Here is a 21,683-nt window from a genome sequence, read left to right on the forward strand (position 1 = left end):
ACAAGTGAACCGGAGAGACACAGGGAAACGGGCGCACCATCACCTATGGTGATGAGCTTGTACTATAAGGTGATTGAGCATTTGAAAACGAAGGTACCCGCGAAGAACGTGGATTGGCAGAAGATTGATCGAACTGCCCAAGAGACTAAGGAATCGATTCATAGTTACTATGAGAGGTTGTTGAAGGCGTTTAAGAATTACAGTGGCACGGAAACAATTGAGGCGAAGGACATGCTTCATTTTGTGTTCAGATTTGTGGAAGGGCTGAGGCCAGAGATAAGTCAGATGATAAAGTCGCATTTGATTTGTTGGCAGTCTAAACCGATTGACGAGGTCTTGACTTATGCGAAATACTGTAGCGACGAAATTGAGGTAAAACAGAAGAAGCTGAAAGAGAAGGTGATGATGATGCAGCTTAAGGCAGCTCAAACAGGTTTGCAAGGTCTGCAAGGTTTGCAAGGGATGCAAGGGTTCCAACAGCAGGTACCGCAACAGCAATTGCAGTTACAGGGAAACATGGCGTTTCAGCCACAGGCCAGAGGCAGAGGCAGAGGAGGTTTTGTGAATAATGGTCCGGATTTGAACACTGTTGTGACGGGTGTGCAGGCAATGAAGAAGGTGATGCCGTGTCACGTGTGCGGGATCGTCGGACATTGGAAACGCGAGTGCCCGATGGTGGTGCAGGAAGGTGCAGGTGTAGGTGCAGGTGTAGGTGCAGGTGCAGGTGCAGGTGTTGGTCAGCAGAACAATGATGTCAATGCATTTCAGACAATGAGAGGACCGAAAATGAGAGGTCCAAACTCAAATTTTCAGACTGTAAATCAATTACAGGGATTACAACCTATGCAGCCGCAGCAGATGCAGATGCCCCGTATGCAGATGACGCAAATGCAGCCAATGCAACAGCAGTTACCTATGGTACCTAATCAGCAAATGCAAATACCCTTGGCACCAATGAGTCAGCAGCAAGTGATGGTTCCTCCACAGGTAACGGGTCAGGTAATGAGTACAAATGGCACCGTACAACAGTTCCCCTTACACAGTGAGAGTGGAATAAACAACGTATGGGAGAGTGAAAGTTCAGGAGAAGAGGGAGATTGTGTGCTAGCGGCATCCTTGGAGGTTGATCAAAGGGGTCCGTACGTAGAGGGAAGAGTAATGGGTCATCGTGTCTCATTTTTGGTTGACACAGGAGCCACCCGTTCAACAGTTAAGAGCAGTGAAGTTCCAAATTTGCCACTCTCTGGGAGGACAGTTCAAGTGGTGGGAGTAGCAAACAGACATCTGACGAACCCGATAACAGATCCGGTACCAGTCAGCATCGGTAACTATCAAGGGGTACATCAGTTTGTGGTGTGTGACTCAAGCCCGATCGCACTGTTAGGGAGAGACCTATTGTGTAAATTGGGTTGTTCGATAATGTGTTCAAACAAAGGAATAACAATAGAAACGAGCAATGATGGGGAAGAAGAGGACAGTGTAGAAGGGGATGAAATGGAAACAGTCGACGAAGAGTATCCTCTGATTTGTCTCTTCCCGATGATAACTGAAGAAGACATCCCAGCAGAATTACGGGAAACAGTCGGAAAGGAAGTGTGGGACATGACAGGGAAAGAGGTGGGATTGATGAAAGGAGTGGAACCAGTAAAAGTGATGGTAAAGCCCGATGCGATCTTTCCCCAGACCCCACAATACCACATGCCACAAGATACCCTCATGAAAGTTGCCCAACTCATTGACGAATTTGTAAAGCAGGGGGTACTGAAAGAAGTGCTAAGCAGTCCATGTAATTCACCAATAATGGGACTAATAAAGCCAAGTGGGAAAGTCCGACTCGTGCAGGATTTGAGGAAAATAAATGACATCATAATAAAGTGCTGCCCTGTCGTACCGAATCCAGCTGTGATAATGTTTCAAGTTCCTTGCGATGCTGAATGGTTCTCAGTCATCGATTTGTCACAGGCATTCTTTTCTGTGCCTCTTCATGAGGACAGCCAATTCCTCTTTTGTTTCAAATTCCTAGACAGGGTGTACAGTTGGTGTCGAATCCCTCAAGGGTTTTCTGAGTCACCGTCAATATTCAATCAGGTTCTAAAGAAAGATTTGGAAGAGTTAGAGTTGCCATTCGAGTCAACCCTAGTACAGTACATTGATGACTTACTGGTTGCATCAAAGACAGAAAATGGCTGCACAGCCGATACCATTGCTCTGTTGAACCATTTGGGAAGGAATGGACATAAGGTGTCTCCTTCCAAATTACAGTTCTGTCAGAAGAAAGTGAAATACTTGGGTCACCAAATAGAGAAAGGGTCACGGAGAATAATGAAGGAAAGAGTAACAAGCATACTTCAGATGAGTCCACCAAAGACAAGGAAGGAGGTGAGGAAGTTTTTGGGAATGGTGGGATATTGTCGCCAGTGGATCCCCAACTTTTCGTCTCTAGCGAAGCCCCTACTGAAATTGACCCAAAAGGATGCTTTGGATGAAATTGAGCTGAAAGGAGACGAGATGGATGCTTTTGTTGAACTGAAAGAATGCATGTGCAGGGCTCCAGCCCTAGGTATGCCTGACTACACGAAGCCTTTCACATTGTTTTGTCATGAACGTGATGCATGTTCTTTGTCTGTCTTGACCCAAGCCCATGGTGGCGTAAACAGACCAGTAGCGTATTTTTCAGCTACTTTGGATCCGGTTGCAGCAGCACTCCCAGGGTGTTTGCGCGCCGTAGCAGCAGTTGGTATCAGCCTCACTCAGAGTGAAGGAATAGTGATGGGACATCCAGTAACAGTCATGGTCCCTCACTCAGTTGAGATACTTTTGACCCGCTCCCGAACGCAACACATGACTGGAGCAAGACTCACGAGGTATGAAACGATAATTCTGGGCTCACCGAATGTGCAGCTGAAAAGGTGCACTACGTTGAATCCAGCTACCTTGCTTCCTGGAGAAAATGCTGAAATTGAGAATGCTGAAGACGTCGAGCATGACTGCCTTCAGGTGACTGAATTTTGCACAAAACCTCGACCGGACATCAAGGATACTAAGCTTGATGTAAATGACCAAATTCTTTTTGTTGATGGTTCATGTCTAAGAGATGGGATGGGGATTTTGAAAGCAGGATATGCTGTATGTACTGTAACAGGGGTCTTGGAAGCGGGATGGCTTCAAGGAGTCTATTCTTCACAAGTAGCAGAACTTGTTGCCCTTACAAGAGCATGTCAACTGTCTGCATTGATGAAAGTCACCATTTACACTGATAGTCAATACGGGTTTGGGATTGTGCATGACTTTGGACAACTATGGTCACAGAGAGGTTTCCTGACTTCTTCAGGATCCCCAGTAAAGAACGGGGAGAGAATAAGGGAATTGTTACATGCCATTCAAGTGCCAGCTGAAGTTGCAGTGGTAAAGTGTAGTGCTCATACGAAAGGACAGGACTATGGTGGTCATTCTGACCCTGGCGGTCTTTGACCGCCAGGGCGGAGGACCGCGGGAGCACCGCCGACAGGCCGGCGGTGCTCCAATGGGGATTCCGACCGCGGCGGTAAAGCCGCGGTCGGACCGGCACCACTGGCAGGGTCCCGCCAGTGTACCGCCGCCCCATTGAATCCTCCGCGGCGGCGCAGCTTGCTGCACCGCCGCGGGGATTCCGACCCCCCCTACCGCCATCCAGATCCCGGCGGTCGGACCGCCGGGATCCGGATGGCGGTAGGGGGGGTCGCGGGGCCCCTGGGGGCCCCTGCAGTGCCCATGCCACTGGCATGGGCATTGCAGGGGCCCCCGTAAGAGGGCCCCTACATGTATTTCACTGTCTGCTGCGCAGACAGTGAAATACGCGACGGGTGCAACTGCACCCGTCGCACAGCTTCCACTCCGCCGGCTCGATTCCGAGCCGGCTTCATCGTGGAAGCCTCTTTCCCGCTGGGCTGGCGGGCGGTCTGAAGGCGACCGCCCGCCAGCCCAGCGGGAAAGTCAGAATTACCGCCGCGGTCTTTCGACCGCGGAACGGTAATCTGACGGCGGGACTTTGGCGGGCGGCCTCCGCCGCCCGCCAAGGTCAGAATGAGGGCCTATGTGTCTCTAGGAAATGCATATGCGGATCAAGTCGCAAGATTTTGTGCCTTGAACTGTATATTACTAAGAGATGATTGGAATACGATAAATGAGCCAGAACTCGAACAAGCTGAAGCATTTGCCTTGAAGGTTGTAGATACAATAGAGGAACTGAAAGCACTACAGAATAATGTCAGGGAGGATGAAAGAGATTCCTGGGTCAAATCACAATGCATAAAGAGACAAGATGAGTTATGGGTTTCACATGAGGGAAAATTTGTTTTGCCAAATAGTCTCTTATCACAGCTTGCGCGGTTCTATCATGGGCAAGCTCACCTAGGGAGAGATGCCATGATAAGATTGTTCAAAACTGATTGGTTTAACCCCAGATTTCGTCAAGCTGCAGAAGCAGTTTGCCATCGATGTGTCACTTGCCAGCAGATGAACCCAGGAAAGGGAACAGTTGTGAGCGCGAGTCACATTGGTAGGGCAAGCGGTCCTTTTAGCCGAATGCAGATGGACTTCATTGAGATGCCTGTGCATGGGGGTCTGAAATATGTGTTGGTGATTGTGTGCATTTTTAGTCACTGGATTGAGGCATATCCTACACGTAGAAATGACAGCCTTACAGTTGCCAAGCTATTGTTGAGAGAGTTGATACCACGTTTCGGATTCCCGATCTCTTTAGAATCAGATAGGGGAAGTCACTTCAACAATGAGGTAATGAAGTTACTTTGCGAAGCACTGAACATTGAGCAAAAGCTACACTGTAGCTATCGCCCTGAAGCATCAGGACTGGTGGAGCAGATGAATGGTACGCTGAAATCGAGAATGGCAAAAATATGTGCATCGACAAATTTGAAATGGCCTGACGCATTGCCCTTAGTGCTAATGTCAATGAGAAACACTCCTGATAGAAAGACTGGATTGTCTCTGCATGAAATTCTCATGGGCAGGGCTATGAGACTTCCTGCAGTTCCCGCAAACATGCTTTTGAATATTACAGATGATATGGTGTTAGACTACTGCAAAGGACTGGCTGACGTGGTTCGCTCTTTCTCTCACCAGGTGGAAGCGACCACCTTGCCACCGATCCAAGGTCCAGGACACGCACTGAAAGCAGGTGACTGGGTCGTGGTAAAGAAGCACGTGAGAAAATCGTGTCTGGAACCCCGTTGGAAAGGCCCTTTCCAAGTGATCCTGACGACAACTACCGCTGTGAAGTGTGCGGGGGTTCCCAACTGGATTCACGCCAGTCACACAAAGAAGGTGTTGTGTCCCACAGATGAGGAAGTTGAAGCGCTGAAAGTACCAGTGCCTGATAAAGCAGTGCCGAGTGCTGAGACAGAACAAAAGCGAACTGAAAGCGAACAGGCAGAAGCAGGAGAAAAGGAGATATTCTCCGACAACGAAGACACCAACTCACTTGGGGGAGACCAAGGAGAAAGTTCAGACAGTGACGAAGAAGCTGCAGGTGACAAAGAACCTGAAGCAGCTGAGGGTAGCAAAAAGCCTGAAGCTGCTGAAGGTGACAAGGAGCCTGAAGCAGCTGAAAGTGATAAAGAGCCTGAAGAAAGTAACGGTGACGAAGGGCTCGAAAAAGGTGAAAAAGCAGGAGAGCCTGATCAGAGGAGGGCTTTCCCAGAAGCAGACGATACAGAAAAGGAAAAAGAGAACGTGATTGATTCCCCAGAAGGAGGGAACGAGGCAGAACAGAACGAAAAAGTTCAAGCTTCCACAGAAAAGATCGCAGGTCCATCAAATGGACATGGTGCAAACAGAAGACTAAGTATCTCACCAATAAAAGAAAAGGGTAAAGAAAGTTTGAACGAAGGAGGAAGGCCGAAAGTGAAAGAGAAAAGAAAAGAAGTGACTGTTGTGGATCAATCGTCAAGTGAAGAAAAAGACTTGACAAAAGAGGAAAGTACCAGCGAAGCAGAGTCGAAAAGAGAAGCAAAATTGAAAAGGAACAGAATACCAAACAGGAGGTATTCCGGTCCTGAATGGGCATATGCAGTCAATGATGATTGGACTGACGAGTTTGTATCTCTAAGCATCGAGAACGAAGAAGAAGAAGAGATACCAATTGAAAAGAAAAGTTTCATAGACTCTGTCGATTGAAAGAGTAGATGATATCGCTTGCTACAATATAACGTGAAAGAAATAACAAGCTGAGACATTGCTAAACCGGATGAGACACTTGCTAAACTGATAAAGACTGAGTTACTGCCGAATTGAGACAAATGCTGCTAACCGATAAGTGACTGTCCTTTTGAAGAAGACGGTGTGAACATCGTGCTCGTTCAGCTTTGCAACTGATTTGCTAAAAAGTTTCATTTGTAGGTGCTTCTAGCTCTCTGATTCTATACAGATCATGGCGCCAAACAATAGAAAGAAGTTTTGTAAATATGCGTGTATAGGCTTGGTAATTACATGTGTAATAATAATAATGGCAATTGTGTTTGGAATGCATGGAAAGGGTGAGAATGAGACTATTACTGCTTCTACTATTGCTCCTGTTACTGTCACTGAACTAACACCATTGAAAAGACTAGCATTGGATGAGAGACTCTTGCACGATAAGAAAGAGCTTTCGTATAACGTTTTCTATCGCTTGCTAACAGAGTATGTTGAGACTATGGATGCGAAGGATTGTTATGTGTGTACACAGATACCGACATCAGTAAAAGAAGGGGTAACTTATCACCACATGCCTCTTACATATGGGATTACATGTAGTATAGTAATGTCTAGGTTTTATGGTCAAACTAACATACAGTATTTTTACTCGAATTATGATGTTACCTTTGCTTATGTTCCTATAATAGCGCAGCTAAGCGAAACTGCAAGATATTGGGATTACAAAATTATGAGGGACTTTTTCGAGCCAATGCAACCTTTTGAAACGGCTCATGCTCATAGGGAGAATCTTACCTGCTCAGTCTCTGCTGTAGAAATAAGCTTTTTAGATCGCACAGATGATAGGAGGGCTCAAATGAAAGCAAAATTAGAAAAGGAGCTACAGAAGAGGACTTCAGTAGATAATTATGATTTTGCTGCTATAAAGACACAAGGGAAAATAGCTTTAGATGCTTGGCATGTAGGGAAATTTTGTATATATCGAGGTGAATCATATTATGACAATATTTTTGTAGGAGCGAGTGAGTGCAAACATACGTTTATTTTTAAGGCCAAATGGACATTCATGATGGACGGACTTGACCCTGTCATTCCAGGTGTATATTACATTTGTGGGCATTATGCTTATTATCGTCTTCCCAAGGGATGGTGGGGGAGATGTTATTTGGGTATAGTGTTCCCAAAGGTTTATCAACTGGATGACGTATCGATGATTCAAAAGACATCTGGATCCCATAGTATCCAGAAAAGAGAGACCGCAGCTGCTGTGGTAGGTGATATATTTGGAGCCATGATTCCTTCATTGGGAGTTGTGCTGAATTCCATCAAGATACGAAAGTTGTCTACTATAGTGGATAACATGCTGACAAAGTTTTCAGGTGCTATAATCCTGATAGATGCTGAGCTTGCAGCGGAAAGAGCTATGACTCTTCAAAATAGGCTTGCTTTAGACATTCTTTTAGCAAAGGATGGAGGCGTTTGCAAAATGATTGGTGCACGTCACTGTTGCACCTATATACCGGATAATAGTGTGAAGATTAAAACTATGCTTGCTAATCTAACAAAAGAAAGTGCAGATTTGAAAGAACTGAAAGAACCAGGAGTGTGGGAGAAGGTTGGAAAAGGAATAGCTTCAGTGGGACATTGGCTTGGGGGAATTTGGAATGGAATATTATTGAAAATAATAGAAGGAATATTAATAGTGATAATTTGTGTATTTGGAATTTGGGGAATAAAAAGGGGAATAATAATGATTATGGAGAGAATTAAAAGAAGAAAAGAAGAGAAAATTATGAAAAGAATGGCAGAAGAATACAAAGCGCAAACTAGGGGAACTAAAAGGAAAAGGGAACTGACAGAATTTTAATGGGATAAAATTTGTGGGCTAAATTTGTGTGATGACTAGTAGTCATCAGAGGAGGGATTGATGAAGCAGAAAATGAAGGTTTTGATTTATTAACGCTTAAACGTAGTGCTGAAATAATCTTGTGTGACTTTAACCGAACTAATTAAGATTGTACGGGGACAAAATGTGCCCTCAGAGTAGTTTGCCATCATTTATACGCGTGCTTTATATAACGTGGTGAATTAGAATTGCACTAATCCGACATAATCATACACGTATGCTACGATTTGCTTGTTTGAAACGCTTTAGCTTAGCATTACTTTAGCGGAGGCTTTGGCCCAGTTGCCCGGTCTCATGGTTTAGATGCTCGTATTTTTCCACTGTGCTAATAAACGTGTATTCTTGCTTGAAGCTGTACTTTTCCACAGAAACTGTTCACATGCTTATCTTAAAGTTGGTGCCAGCCTGGCATATTTTCTCTTTAATTCAAGGTCGACTTGCAGGTGCGGACAATGGAGGCTCTGAGAGTAAGCTAATTAGGAGACAATGTTGCGATCTGCGTACCCATCTCCAAGGATAATGTATGCTTAAGTAAAAGCTTGAGAACTGTCGTTTTTGATTGGTCAATTTGAAGCTAACCTATGAACCCTCCAATGGAGACCCTACTGGACCTGAACTGTTGTCTATAAAACCCAGGTGCACGAGAGGAACTCTCTCTCTATCATCGGACATCCTGCCATTTTGACTTCGTAGCTATTATGGCGCACTTTGCTGCGACGCCATTTTGAGAGACTTTGATTCTTTCTCTAATCGAGAGAAAGAGACTTTAAATGATTCTTGCCCTAGAGACTGTAACTTTGATTTGATCCCTTTGCATGAAGTAATAGTTTTACCTTGCCACCGTGAGGCATTTGCCCGTTCACCCCTGCCCCTTTGTCCCGTCCCATGCTGATCGAGTAACGGTACCCATGATGACCGAAGAACGGTACCTGTGAGACGAAGACTTCCTTGTATGCTGATCGTAATTGGTAAATATGAAAGGAAACTGTAAAATTGCATTGTGTTTCTTTTAGGTAACCAACTGCTGATTTTGGCAAGAGCCCTAGTTAGGAGTTTTTCTAAATTAATGTTGCTAAATTGTTTTTGCATGAAGTCCCACATGCTGATGCTAATTTGAGGTTAGACGAGGATTCCACATGTTGCACGATGCAATTTGAGATCTTGTTATGCTGACTAAATGTACGCAATTAGTTCATTACAGATTATCGTATTAGTGCTTTGCATAGCCATTATCGAATGCCTTGTGATTCAAATGCTTCATAGATTACACTTGTTTCGACGTTATGGACAGCTATTAATGTTCATATATGTTTATCATTTGGTGTTGAGACACATTTATATTGTGCTAGCTTTGTTAATATAGGGAAATAAATTCACTAACTTTGCAATAAACTGGTGTGGTTCTTCCTGACTGAAAGGTCAGGGTTCGCCGAAATGTATTCTGGATTAATTGTAAAGTGTTATGTTGTTCAAGGTGTTGCTTATGTTCGTTATTGATTATTGATTTTGATGAGATTGATCGATTAAGAGTACAGAGAGTTCCCACTAAGTCAAAAGATTCATCGGCCTAAATAGCGTCCAAACGTAGGTAAATTTGTTACCACGTTCCGCTCTATCACCTTCCAAACACTCACCCCCCAGTCACAGATCTGGGTTTATTCCGTCATTCTTTTGCTCACCATGCTACTCCAGTTTGGACCCAGCCATATGCAAATCTGTCTTGACCCTGCTGCCCATGGGAACAGTCCAGCCCGAACTGCCAGTCCAGGTCCTCCCTGGACCAGAAACAAACATACTGGGACTGGTCTCAGGGTATCACCCCTCATCCCTATATCTAAAATCCTAGTTGTCAGGAAGTGGATGACTGGACAACCATAGAGATGGCACACACATTTGGACCTTTTTCAGCTGCACTGTTGTGAGGCTGTCTGTGGTTACTTCAGTGCTTTTTGGCAGCGACTTATGGACATGCCAAGTTCAGGATTGTTGTACTCCTCCTCTCTCTTCAGTTATCGGTGTGTGTGGGTCTTCAGCCTACCTAGGCCTTGAGCCAACCATGTTATCGGTACCACATGGGGGTTGGGCTCTAATATGATTTATTGGCAAGGTATGGGAACCTAGAGATGGAACATATGTGATAGCAGGACATAACCCTATGCCTTTTTTGAGTTACCACTCTACTCCCAAGACACCTTGATGCAAGTGGAAATGTTTTCATAATTTTTATTATTGTGAATTTTATTATTCAAAATTACAATTACAGTGAATGTGATTATATACATTTAATTATAATAGTAATTATGATTATATTAAGTACACCAAGTAAAAGTTATACATTTTTTAATTCATTTCTTTTTCCAGAGCTGGTAGTGAATGACCGTACAGCATCATGAAGAATACTGAAACATGCACATCCTGTCCCTCTAATCCCCAGTGTATAATTAATTTATGGTCAAATGTCTAACAGGGAATTACGCTGAAAAAGCCTGTAGGACTAGTCATCATGGAGAACCTTGTTAGTGGTAGCGCAAGCAAGGTACCACATTCCACTGTTAGACATTGTGAGAAATGTGGAAAGCAACACATTTCCTCAAGTATTTTACCAGAGGAAGTGCAGTAGTCTTGTTAGAAATGGGGCCTTTGGTTGGCAGTCAGGTTACCCCCTGTCCAAGCAAAGACCCTCACTCTAGTCAGGGTAAAGGAGAATCACCCTCAGTTAACTCCCTGAGACAGGTTAGGGCACAACTTGGCAGGCAGGACTCTCAGCAGAAAGCCCAAGTGATAGCAGAGAGAAGCCTTTGCTGTCCCTGAGACTTCAACAACAGGAGGTAAGCTCAGTTTCAAGCCCTTGGAGATTCTTCACCAGTGGGAAGTCACACAAAAGTCAGTCTTTGTCCTCACTCAGGTAGAAGCAGCTACTGCAGGCCAACCCAGCAAAGCACAGTCACAGGCAAAGGGGCAATACTCCTCCTCCAGCTTCTCCAGCTCTTCTCCTTGGCAGAGGTTCTTCTTGGTTCCAGAAGTAATCTGATTTTCAGGGGTTTTGGGTGCTCTTCTTATACCCCTTTCTGCCTTTGAAGTAGGCCTACTTCAAAGAGAAGTCTCTGTGGTTTTCAAGATCCTGCCTTGCCCAGGCCAGGCCCCAAACCCACACCAGGGATTTGGAGACTGCATTGTGTGAGGCCAGGCACAGCCCTTTCAAGTCTAAGTGACCACTCCTCCCCTCTACTCAGCCCAGATGGCCCATCAGGATATGCAGGCTACACCCCATCTCCCTTTGTGTCACTGTCTAGAGGAGAGGTGAAGATAGCCCAACTGTCAAACTGACCCAGACAGGGAATCCACAAACAAGCAGAGTCACAGAATGGTTTAAGCAAGAAAAGGCCTACTTTCTAAAAGTGCCATTTTCAAACACACAGTCTAAAAACCAATTTCACTAAAAGATGTATTTTTGAATTGTGAGTTCAGAGACCCCAAACTCCAACTGCCTATCTGCTCCCAAAGGGAACCTGCGCTTTAATAATAATTAAAGGCAGCCCCCATGTTAACCTATGAGAGGGATAGGCCTTGCAACAGTGAAAAACAAATTTAGCAGTATTTCACCGTCAGCACATGTAAAACACATCAGTACATGTCCCACCTTTAACATACACTTCACCCTGCCCATGGGGCTACCAAGGGCCTACCTTGGAGGTGCCTTACATGTATAAAAAGGGATGGTTTAGGTCTGGCAAGTGGGTACACTTGCCAAGTCGAATTGGCAGTTTAAAACTGCACTCCCAGACACTGCAGTGGCAGGTTTGAGCCATGTTTACAGGGCTACTTAAGTGGGCAGCACAAACAGGCCCACTAGTAGCATTTGATTTACGGGCCCTGGGCACTTCTAGTGCACTTTACTAGGGACTTACTAGTAAATCGAATATGCCAATCAAGGATAAGCCAATGTACACATATAATTTATATAGGGAACACTTACACTTTACCACTGGTCAGCAGTGGTAAAGTGCCCAGAGCAAACAAAACAGCAAAAACAGAGTCCAGCACACAGAAACAACCTGGGAAGTAGAGGCAAAAGGTTAGGGGAGACCATGCCAATGATGCCAAGTCTAACAAGCCTGTTTACTATGGAGAGAGATTTACAGACTAATAAGTGAAAAGCTGAAGCAAGTGTCAGTGATGATGCTAAAACAAGTGAGTACATGAGTAAACGCTTAAGCAGAAGAACATAATTAAAGTCAAACATGTATGTGGAAGAATGTATATATTGCTGAAAGATAAAATGCTACAAGAGAGCATCAACGCGTGAGAAATTAATCAAGGCCACGGAGCTTAGAGTTGACAAAAGCCTTCAAGAGTGTGAAACCATTAATTGTGATTTAAAGATCTTAGCAGTTTGTAGTAGGGACATAGTGGCTGCAGAAGCCCATTATCATACATCTTGTTATAGGAACTATATAAGGGTTAAAGCAAAGGAGGAAGACCATGCATCTACTATTCACACCGATGATTGCTACAAAAATATGAGAGAAAAAGCATATGATGAACTATTTCAATACATTAGAACAGTGATTATTCCTAACAAAGAGGTAATATGTGTGACAACTCTCACTGAAAGGCTTGAAACCCTCATGACACGCAGAGGAATACAGTGAATAGACAAATCAACCAAGAAGAATATTAGAAGAAAATTGGACTCCGAGTTTAAGGACAGCCTCCACATATTCCCAGACAACCGAGGAAAATAATTGGCCCAACCTGATAGTTTCATGCTACAGGACGTTGTAAGAGAAAACCAGAATTTGAAAAGAGGATTATCAGTCTTAAAGGTTAGGGCAACCCACATAAACAAGATAATTGATCAAACACCATCACACATAGAACAGTGATTAAAACAAACTTGACATCAACACCATGGCCATATCATGCATTAGACATTGTTAAAGATTTTTTTACCATGCCTAATTACCTTAAACGGTTCCTTTGAGGACTTCTGACTGGAGATCCAAAAAACATAAAGTACAGTACAGTACAGTTCGAGTACACAAGTGCATGTATTAAGCAATGTTGAGACTGGCTTGGTTGGAATTTATCTCCTGGGTGGAGAAGAATTACGAAGAGAACATTCAGGTAGTCTGCAAAAGACCTATGTCAGCAGACAGCAGTTTTGCACCAAAATGTTTAGCACCGGCTTGCACCATTTCTGTGCACCAGCCGGGCACCATATTTATGGAATGGTGCAAGCCGGTGCAAAGGGTAGGTTAGAGTAAAAACAATGACTTCAGTCGGGTGGGGCTGGTGGTATAGAAGAAGGGGATTTAGCACAAAAAAATGACTTTAGGCAGGTTAGAGTAAAAAATAATGACTCTAACCAGATTAGCTTCATTTTATGGTGCTACACTTACCATGCCAAATGACTCCTGGCTTACAAAAGGCAGGAGTCATGCCCACCACCCCAATGGCCAGCACAGGGGACAAGGATCCCCTGGGCATGGCCATTGCATCCTGTGCCATGCATGGTGGCCCATTACAGGGCCCCCAATGGAACTTTAAAAATAAAATGCAATACTTACCTGTACTGATCTGTAGTTACCTGGGATGGGGTCCCCCATCCTCCGCAGTTTCTCTGGTGTGGGTGGGGGTGCCCCTGGGGCCTGGGGAGGACACCTGCGGGCTTATTCCATGGTGTTCCACCATGGAAATATAGAAATAGGCCCACAGGTCCCCTAATGCCTGCCCCGACCCAGGAGTAAAAAAACAGGACAAAGCAAGCTTTGCACCATTTTTTGACCCCTCCTCCCTCCCGTGCACCATTTTTGCACAGGAGTATAAATATGGCGTTAAAGCCATAGAGTCATTTTTTGCACGGGAACGCCTACCTTGCATCTCATTAGGGCAAGGTAGGTTTCCACTTCCAAAAAGTGACTTTAACTCCAGAAATTTGGTGCTAGACGGGTCTAGCACCAAAGTATAAATATGGAGTTAGTTTTGCACCGAATTAGAGTAAAAATAATGACGCTAATTCGGTGCAAACAGAGTATAAATATGCCCCCAAATACATGCAATCTAACGAGGACTGGGAAGGGGCACACACAGCAGTTGAGTGGGGAGGGTTGAGGGACTGTTATATTTAGAGTAAAGGGAGGAGTAGATAAATGGATGCGTGGATGGGGCATACTACGGCTGAAGATAATGCAGACTGAGTTGCAACTGTTCTGTTAAAGGATTATTGTCACCATGATTTCTGTTTCATGAGACCCTAGGACTGATAGGATGGTACATCCCAATTACTTGTGTACAATGTATAATGCCCTGATGGGTTATGTAAAATGTTTCTGATGAAAATCCAATAGTATTTCTTAAAAGATCAAAAAAACCTCGAACAGGAAGTTCTATCATAACATATGGTGGTGCTTACATAATGACACATAGGAACCGTAAAGTGGACACTGTGGCCCATATTTATACTTTTTTATGCAAATCAGCGCTAGGGCAGATTTGCGTCAAAAAGTTTACCGCTGGCTAACGCCATTCCAACGCACAAGCCGAGCGCCTTATTTATGGAATGACGTTAGCCGGCGCTGCGGCCTGGTTAGCGTCAAAATAAATGACGTAACTGGGCAGCGGAGCGAAGGGAAGACTGAGGGTTGTACGCCAAAGAATGGTGCAAGTCAGGTTAGAGTAAAAAATGTTGGCTCTAACCTGACTAGTGCCATTTTTTGACGCAAAACCCCCATGGAAATGACTCCTGTCTTAGCAAAGACAGGAGTCATGCCCCTCTGCCCAATGGCCATGCCCAGGGGACTTCTGTCCCAAGTTAGGCCCCCCCCTGCCACTTAAAAAAATATATATATACTTACCTACACTTACCTGCACTCACCATGGATGGGTCCTCCCATCCATGGGTGTCCTCCAGGGGTGGACGAGGGAGGCAGGGGGTGTCCCTGGGTGCAGGGAAGGGCGCCTGTGGACTGCTTCCGTAGTCTCTCACCATGGAAATGAGCTTACAGGTCCCTTAACGCCTGCCCTGACCCAGGTGTTAAAAAACAGCGCAAATCCGGCTGGGCGCCATGTTTTAAGGCCTGCCTCCTCCTGTGTGTCATTTTGACGCCAGAGGATAAATAAGGCACACATGCCTTAGAGTAATTTTTTGCACAGGAACGCTTACCTTGCATGTCATTAGGGCAAGGTAGGTTTTCATGTCCAAAAAATGACTCAAACTCTATAACTTTGGAGCTAGATGCGTCTAGCGCGAAGTATAAATATGAAGTTAAGTTTGTGCCGAATTTGAGTAAAAACAATGATGCAAATCTGGCGCAAACAGAGTATAAATATGGGCCTGGTTTGCTAAGGTGCACAGTCTCTGCCACTGTTTTGGACTGACTGAAGTAGTTGAAGAGCTGGGGGGTGCTTTTTACCGTCTTAGACAGTGGTAAATGGTTGCTTGTCACAGGGGAACATCACAAAGAAGTCAAAACAGAATGCAACTCAACAACTGCAGTAAAATATATCACATCACAATAATGCAGCACAAAAACACACAATAGCACAAAAAACAACTAAACACATCACCACCACAACATATTTCCACACAAAAAGGTGCACAAACATTCTTGTCACAGGTACTGCTTTAAGAATCCTGTTCTTACATTTGCTGGTAAAAGGTTTTTGGAGCAAGCACCCCAACTTACTACCAAGGACATGAATTAGCTCCAGTCATAAATTGTCTGTGGTCTGGCCGATAGGCTTCTCAGTCTTGTAATTTACACTCTGTTGTTCCTCAGGAAATGACACCCTCTGGATCAGGCAGATAAAACAATTAAGCAATAGAGGCCAGCTAGAAAACCATTGAGAAGCTGTTTTCTGGAATTTCATTCTCTTATACTGGTACAGTACAGGATAACAAAGTTGCATACTAAGGGATGCAGGAGCGGCTCAAGGTGCTTGGAGGGGGCGTGGAGCACTCCCCCTCGCTGCTTGTCACCCCCGTGGCCCCGCCCCTTCAAAGGAAAAGGAGAATAAACAAAGAAAGTTTATTATCCTTTTCTTTCAAAGGTTTGCAGCAGCTGCTATGGGGGGGAGGGTGGTGGAACGCTCCTCTGCCCTAATGGAGGAGCCGCCCCTGAAAGATGAGACATCATAACGTGTAAGACTATAGCCAACCCAATGATTGATAATGGAATGATAAGAAAATCAGATTAAAGTTCTAATTTTGTAAACCTAATAATGTATGCTAATATAGCTAATTCTTAGTTTCTGGTACTGGTATCTTTAACATTTGTTACAGCTTAAAATACATAAATCATATCTCGGGGTTCTGTGAGGCTGGAAATGTAATCAGTGGCGAGGTCAGCTGATGTCATTCGTATGTTATCACCAATTAACTCCTGAGCGGCATTAACATTTTCTGGGCTGCAATGAGAAAGGGGCAAACAGCAGAGAGCCATTTTTTATTATCCTTCACCTTGATCTGCTGCAGGTGTCATCCCCTGCATTGGTGCTTAAGAAAGGCAGCTTTGTGCAACGAAAAGCTGTGCTCCCTGGTGCACAAGTGAGCATGTGCTGTCTGGCATAAGATTTCTATTGATTTTGGACGTATACCATTCTAGTACAAGTTCTTAGGCATAGACGAAGTCAGAATGTTCCCACACATTGAATATGTACTGTGCACTGCTGCACACACACACAATGGCAGATTCTGAGAAATTAACACATTTGTTCTTGATTGTGTCTGCTTAAAACAGACATTAATTTTTGGCACAAAACGTGGTCTGGTTGTCTTTGTAGACTGGACTTTGCATCAAAATCTATGAAAGTTTGTGCTGATCCCAGTAATGCACACTTGACATAAAACAGCGCAAAGTGGTTTTTGCACAGTGAAAACTACATCTTCCCAGTGCAAAGCAAATGTTTCCCTGGATAGTAAATAGCATGGGCCACTTTGCACCATTTTGTATTACTTTGCATCACGCTAACACCGACACAAAGCCTTAGTACATCTGAGCTTCAATGCCTCGGTCGAGTAAGCCTGAAGAGTGTATTGCATTGTTCTGCCCAAAAGACTTACCATATATGATTGGATCCTCTTTTGAATCATCATAGATGGTTACAGAATCAAGACATTTCCCAGTGATCAGGCCCGGGTCTTCCATGTCAAAATGAGTGAAACTCAGAGTCAGCGTCTTCCCTTGAGGGGCCTCAATGCTCCACAGGCAAAGGCCATTGGCGGGATAACTATCAGGCCACCGGGGAGATTTTATTACTCCAAGATCTCCATGATAACCTCCTCCACACTTCTGTATTTCTGAAAAATATGTACAACATCAATGTTGATTATAAACATTTCTTGTTACAGAGTTAGGCAATGTTGTTTTGGTATACTGATTGAACCAGATCTGCAGTAGTCAATTTCCCAAACAAATCAGTTAAGCAAGACCAGATTCAACGTCTCAATCTCCACCCCCACCTTCCTAGACTACTGGAAACATGCAGAGGTCAACACCATCCTAAAGAAACCATCAACAGACACCAGCAACCTCAAAAACTACGACCTGTCACACTACTATCTTTCCCAGCCAAAATTATGGAGTAAACAGTCTCCTGGACAGCTCAGAAACTGGGTGTCCCAGCAACCACAGCCCCAAAACAGTCCTCATCGCAACCACGAATAACATCCATGACATGCTTGACCAAGATGAGACAGTTGCCATCCTCCTTGACCTTTACACAGGATTTGACATCGTCTCACACCACACACTTGTCACCTGACTTCACCAGGCCACAATCTGGGGAACAGCACTTAGGTGGATCACCTCCTTTATCACAGGAAGAACCCAAGGAGTATGCCTCCCTGTTTTCACCTCCAAACCCAATGAAATCTTCTGTGGAGTCCCACAGGGATTGTTTCTCAGTCCTATCCTGTTCGACACCTACATGACTTCACTAAGCAACATTGTCAGATCCCACAGACTGAACAATGTCTTCTACACCGACGACACACAACTCATCCGCTCCCTCTCTGAAGACACCACCAACACCAGTAACAACTTCAACAACTGCGTGACTTGCATCGCAGACAGGATGAAGAAGAACTGCCTGACAAGATGGAGGTGCTGATTTTTGGAAGCAGAAACTCCCCATAGGACTCCTCATGGTGGCCCTCAGAGCTTGGCTCACACCGAGCCCCACTGAGTGCGCTAGAACCTTGGAATCATACTCAACAGCAAACTCTCCATGGTATCACAAATAAATGTTGTCATTTCCTCCTGCTTCTTCATCCTCCGCACGTTATGCAAGATCTTCAATTGACTCCCCCAGGACTCAAGGCGCACCATCACCCAGGTCATCTTCACAAGCAGACTGAATTACGGCAGCACACTCTTTGTGGGAACACCAGGCCATATTCTCTAAAGACTCCAGACAATCCAGAGCGCCACTACCAGACTCATTCTTGATCTCCGTGGCCGCATCCACATCACCCTCCACCTCAGACAGCTGCACTGGCTCCCAGTCCAGAAATAATGCCACCTACCTCAACCACCGCCTCAACTCCCACCAACCCACCTCGCACCTTCGTCTGCCTCTCTCTCACTTGCCCATGCACCCAGTGCTTGGAGAAGCAGGGCCTTAGGGCAATCCTTCTCCTACTTCCCAGCAAATTCCTGGAACGACCTCCTCCTCCACATCAGGACATCCACGCCACTGGTGGAATTCTGAAAGAAGCCGAAGGCCTGGCTCTTTGACTAGTACACTACACCCTCCATCGTCCTCATCCAAGCTCATACAACACCTCCCTAGTGCCTGCATACTCTCACGAATGATAAGCAGCGCTCTACAAATCCACTAATGTAACATACGATTTCACATAGTCCTCCTCTGCTTTCACACCACAGATCCACAGCGTAAGCATTTGGATCATGTAAACATGTTCAAACCACCATTTTCACCTTATCAATGTTGGTGTCCACCTCACCTACCCTCTATGTCTTCTGAGTGTACAGCTTCCCATTGTGCCATAAATCCAAAATCGGACAAGCTTGAGTCAGATGAGAATTTCAGGAAAAGTTTGTTACTTGTGCTGATTATCACTGGGGGAAGTGAAAACCCACAGTAGGTTCCTGAAAGTGTGAAAATTGAAGCAAAAAGAGAAAATCTGATTCATTCATAGCCTTAGAAACATTGGCTTAATATTAAAGATGAGTGAGCTAACGTAAGAAGGGTTCTCTAACCTTTTCTGTAATAAGAGCTACGAACACAATTCAGAGGCACTAACATTATTAGTATTTTATTAGTGACCACAACAGACAATTTTTTATTAGTGGCCACCTTATACAATACTAACATCAGTAATCACCCCAGTGCATTAGACAGGATAGATAGCAGTAATGTAAAAATGCTTTATCAATTTGGAATGACTTCACATGAGTAATACATAACAACCATTACAGAAATGCTCCTGGCACCAAGGTATAAATAATAGTAAGATGTCTCCCGGGTGTCATATGATTTGTCATTTAAATATGAATTTTAAATATATTTTGCAAAATCATGCCACTTTCCTCAAACATTTGCTTATGAGTTTTGAAAATACTCACATTTTCATCTTGAATACACACTTTTCATTATTGCTATATATATATATATATATATATATATATACATATATATATATATATATATATATATATATATATATATATATATATATATATATATATATTTATATTAGTTTAATCAAACAATACCTTCTAATTTAGTGGGCTGGGCTGCACACAGGAGAGCTACTTATGGGAAGCTCAAGACGTATCAGAAATATCAGTAGCTCATGAGCTACTCGTTGGAGAAGCCTGAACTAAAGACTTGAGCTTGGTCTTGTCTGAGCCCAAGGCGCTATGGGCCAGATGTAGTAAGCTGTTTGCATGGGGCATACTGCGAAAATCGCAGTTTGTGCCATGCAAACAGCCTTCTGCGATGCACATTCACAATTTGCGAGTCGATACCGACTCGCAAATTGTGAATGCGAGTCGCAAATAGGAAGGGGTGTTCCCTTCCTATTTGCGACTCGCATCGCAATGCAGAATTGCTTTGTGACCGCGAATGTGGTCGCTAAGCAATTCGCAGTTACCACCAGTGTCACACTGGTGGTAACTCATTCGCAAAAGTGAAGGGGTCCCCATGGTACCCCTTCCCCTTTGTGAATGTTGCTCAAAAGTTTTTTTCAGAGCAGGCAGTGGTCCGACGGACTACTGCCTACTCTGAAAAAACGAAACCAAATGGTTTCGCTATTTTTTTTATTTTGCAACTCGTTTTACTTTAAGGAAAACGGGCTGCAAAATAAAATTTAAAAAACTGCTTTATTTAAATAGCAGTCACAGACATGGAGGTCTGCTGACTTCAGCAGGCCACCATCCCTGTGAGTGCAGTGACTCGCTATGGGGTCGCAAAATGCGACCCACCTCATTAATATTTATGAGGTGGGTCTTTGCGACCCCATAGCGAGTCGCAGACACCGTTCTGCATCCGCATTTGCGATTCAGAAATTGCGAGTCGCACAGACTCGCAATTTCCGAATCGCAAATGCGGAAGTCGCTACATCTGGCCCTATGTGTCTTGCAAAACCAAAATGAGCTAAGCCTTCTTGTGCCCTTTCCATCACTTCCCCCAGGACACTTTCCCATTATTCTTCAAGCCCCCTGCATGCATCAGTCAAAAGGCTGGCCGACAACTTGGTGTGTTTGCATTTTGATTATCTGGTGCTCAAAATGCAAACGCCTGCTGTGCTGGCCAGCCTCTCCTCAGCAAAAGGTACACCCTAAGCACGCAGGCTTCTTGCTATATGTAGAATGCTTCAGTGTTCCTGGAACAATATTCAGAGTGGAGGTATTGCAATAAATATTTGAAGTCTTAGGGATTGTGAAACATCAAAGCATCAAACACAGAAAAAGTGTAGCAAATGCATTCAGCATGAGAAAGGTAAATGTGTGGAATGTAGCTGGTGGTGTTTTTTCTAGAACACTTTTGCAAATATATTGCTAATAATGGCATGGTTGCGCAGTAAAATTTACAAATAGCACAATTTCCATTGAACTGACCTCTAATTTTTGACAAACATGTAGTTTTATTGATAAAAAGCATACAAATGATAATGTGTGGAAATTGGCAAGCTGGAAATAAGCATGTCTTTTGTTTTCTTCACACTTCATAATTACAACAAATGTGCTTCATATGTGCTTTTTGAAATGCTGATCCATTCTGAAACATTTGTACAGTTCATTTACACGTCTTTAAATTGTATTGTGTGTTAGAAAAAAATGCCTTTCATTTTACACTCCCTGTAACCTAGCAAGATTGCCATATAGTTCACTGTACACAGTATTGGATCTCTTATTGGCTATTTGATAGCTCAGTGCACTCCAGTCATGGTTTCCTGCTCTTTCCCGCTCCTGCCTTTTGTTTTTTTCGCCCCCAGCCCCCTCGGCTCTCGCACAGCCCGCACATCCCCAGGACTCCTTATGGAGGACATTGCAGGACTCCAACAGTAGCGCACTGACCTCTGGTCTCTGCGCTGCTCCCCCGCCTGGCTCCTCTA

At 44.2% G+C, this 21,683-nt stretch overlaps 1 protein-coding gene across 1 annotated transcript in view; it reads right to left on the reverse strand.

The window, feature by feature from the left end:
- Window positions 1-21,683, reverse strand: part of LOC138290716 (ovochymase-2-like) — a 559,559-nt gene that overhangs the window by 351,416 nt on the left and 186,460 nt on the right. The window contains exons 9-10 of the mRNA XM_069230265.1: window positions 19,072-19,212; window positions 17,163-17,399 (exon numbers count right to left, since the gene is read on the reverse strand). Coding sequence (XP_069086366.1) covers window positions 17,163-17,399; window positions 19,072-19,212 — 378 coding nt within the window. The remainder of the gene's footprint in view (window positions 1-17,162; window positions 17,400-19,071; window positions 19,213-21,683) is intronic.

The sequence above is a fragment of the Pleurodeles waltl genome, chromosome 1_1 (genome assembly GCF_031143425.1).
Source record: "Pleurodeles waltl isolate 20211129_DDA chromosome 1_1, aPleWal1.hap1.20221129, whole genome shotgun sequence".
NCBI lineage: Eukaryota > Metazoa > Chordata > Amphibia > Caudata > Salamandridae > Pleurodeles > Pleurodeles waltl.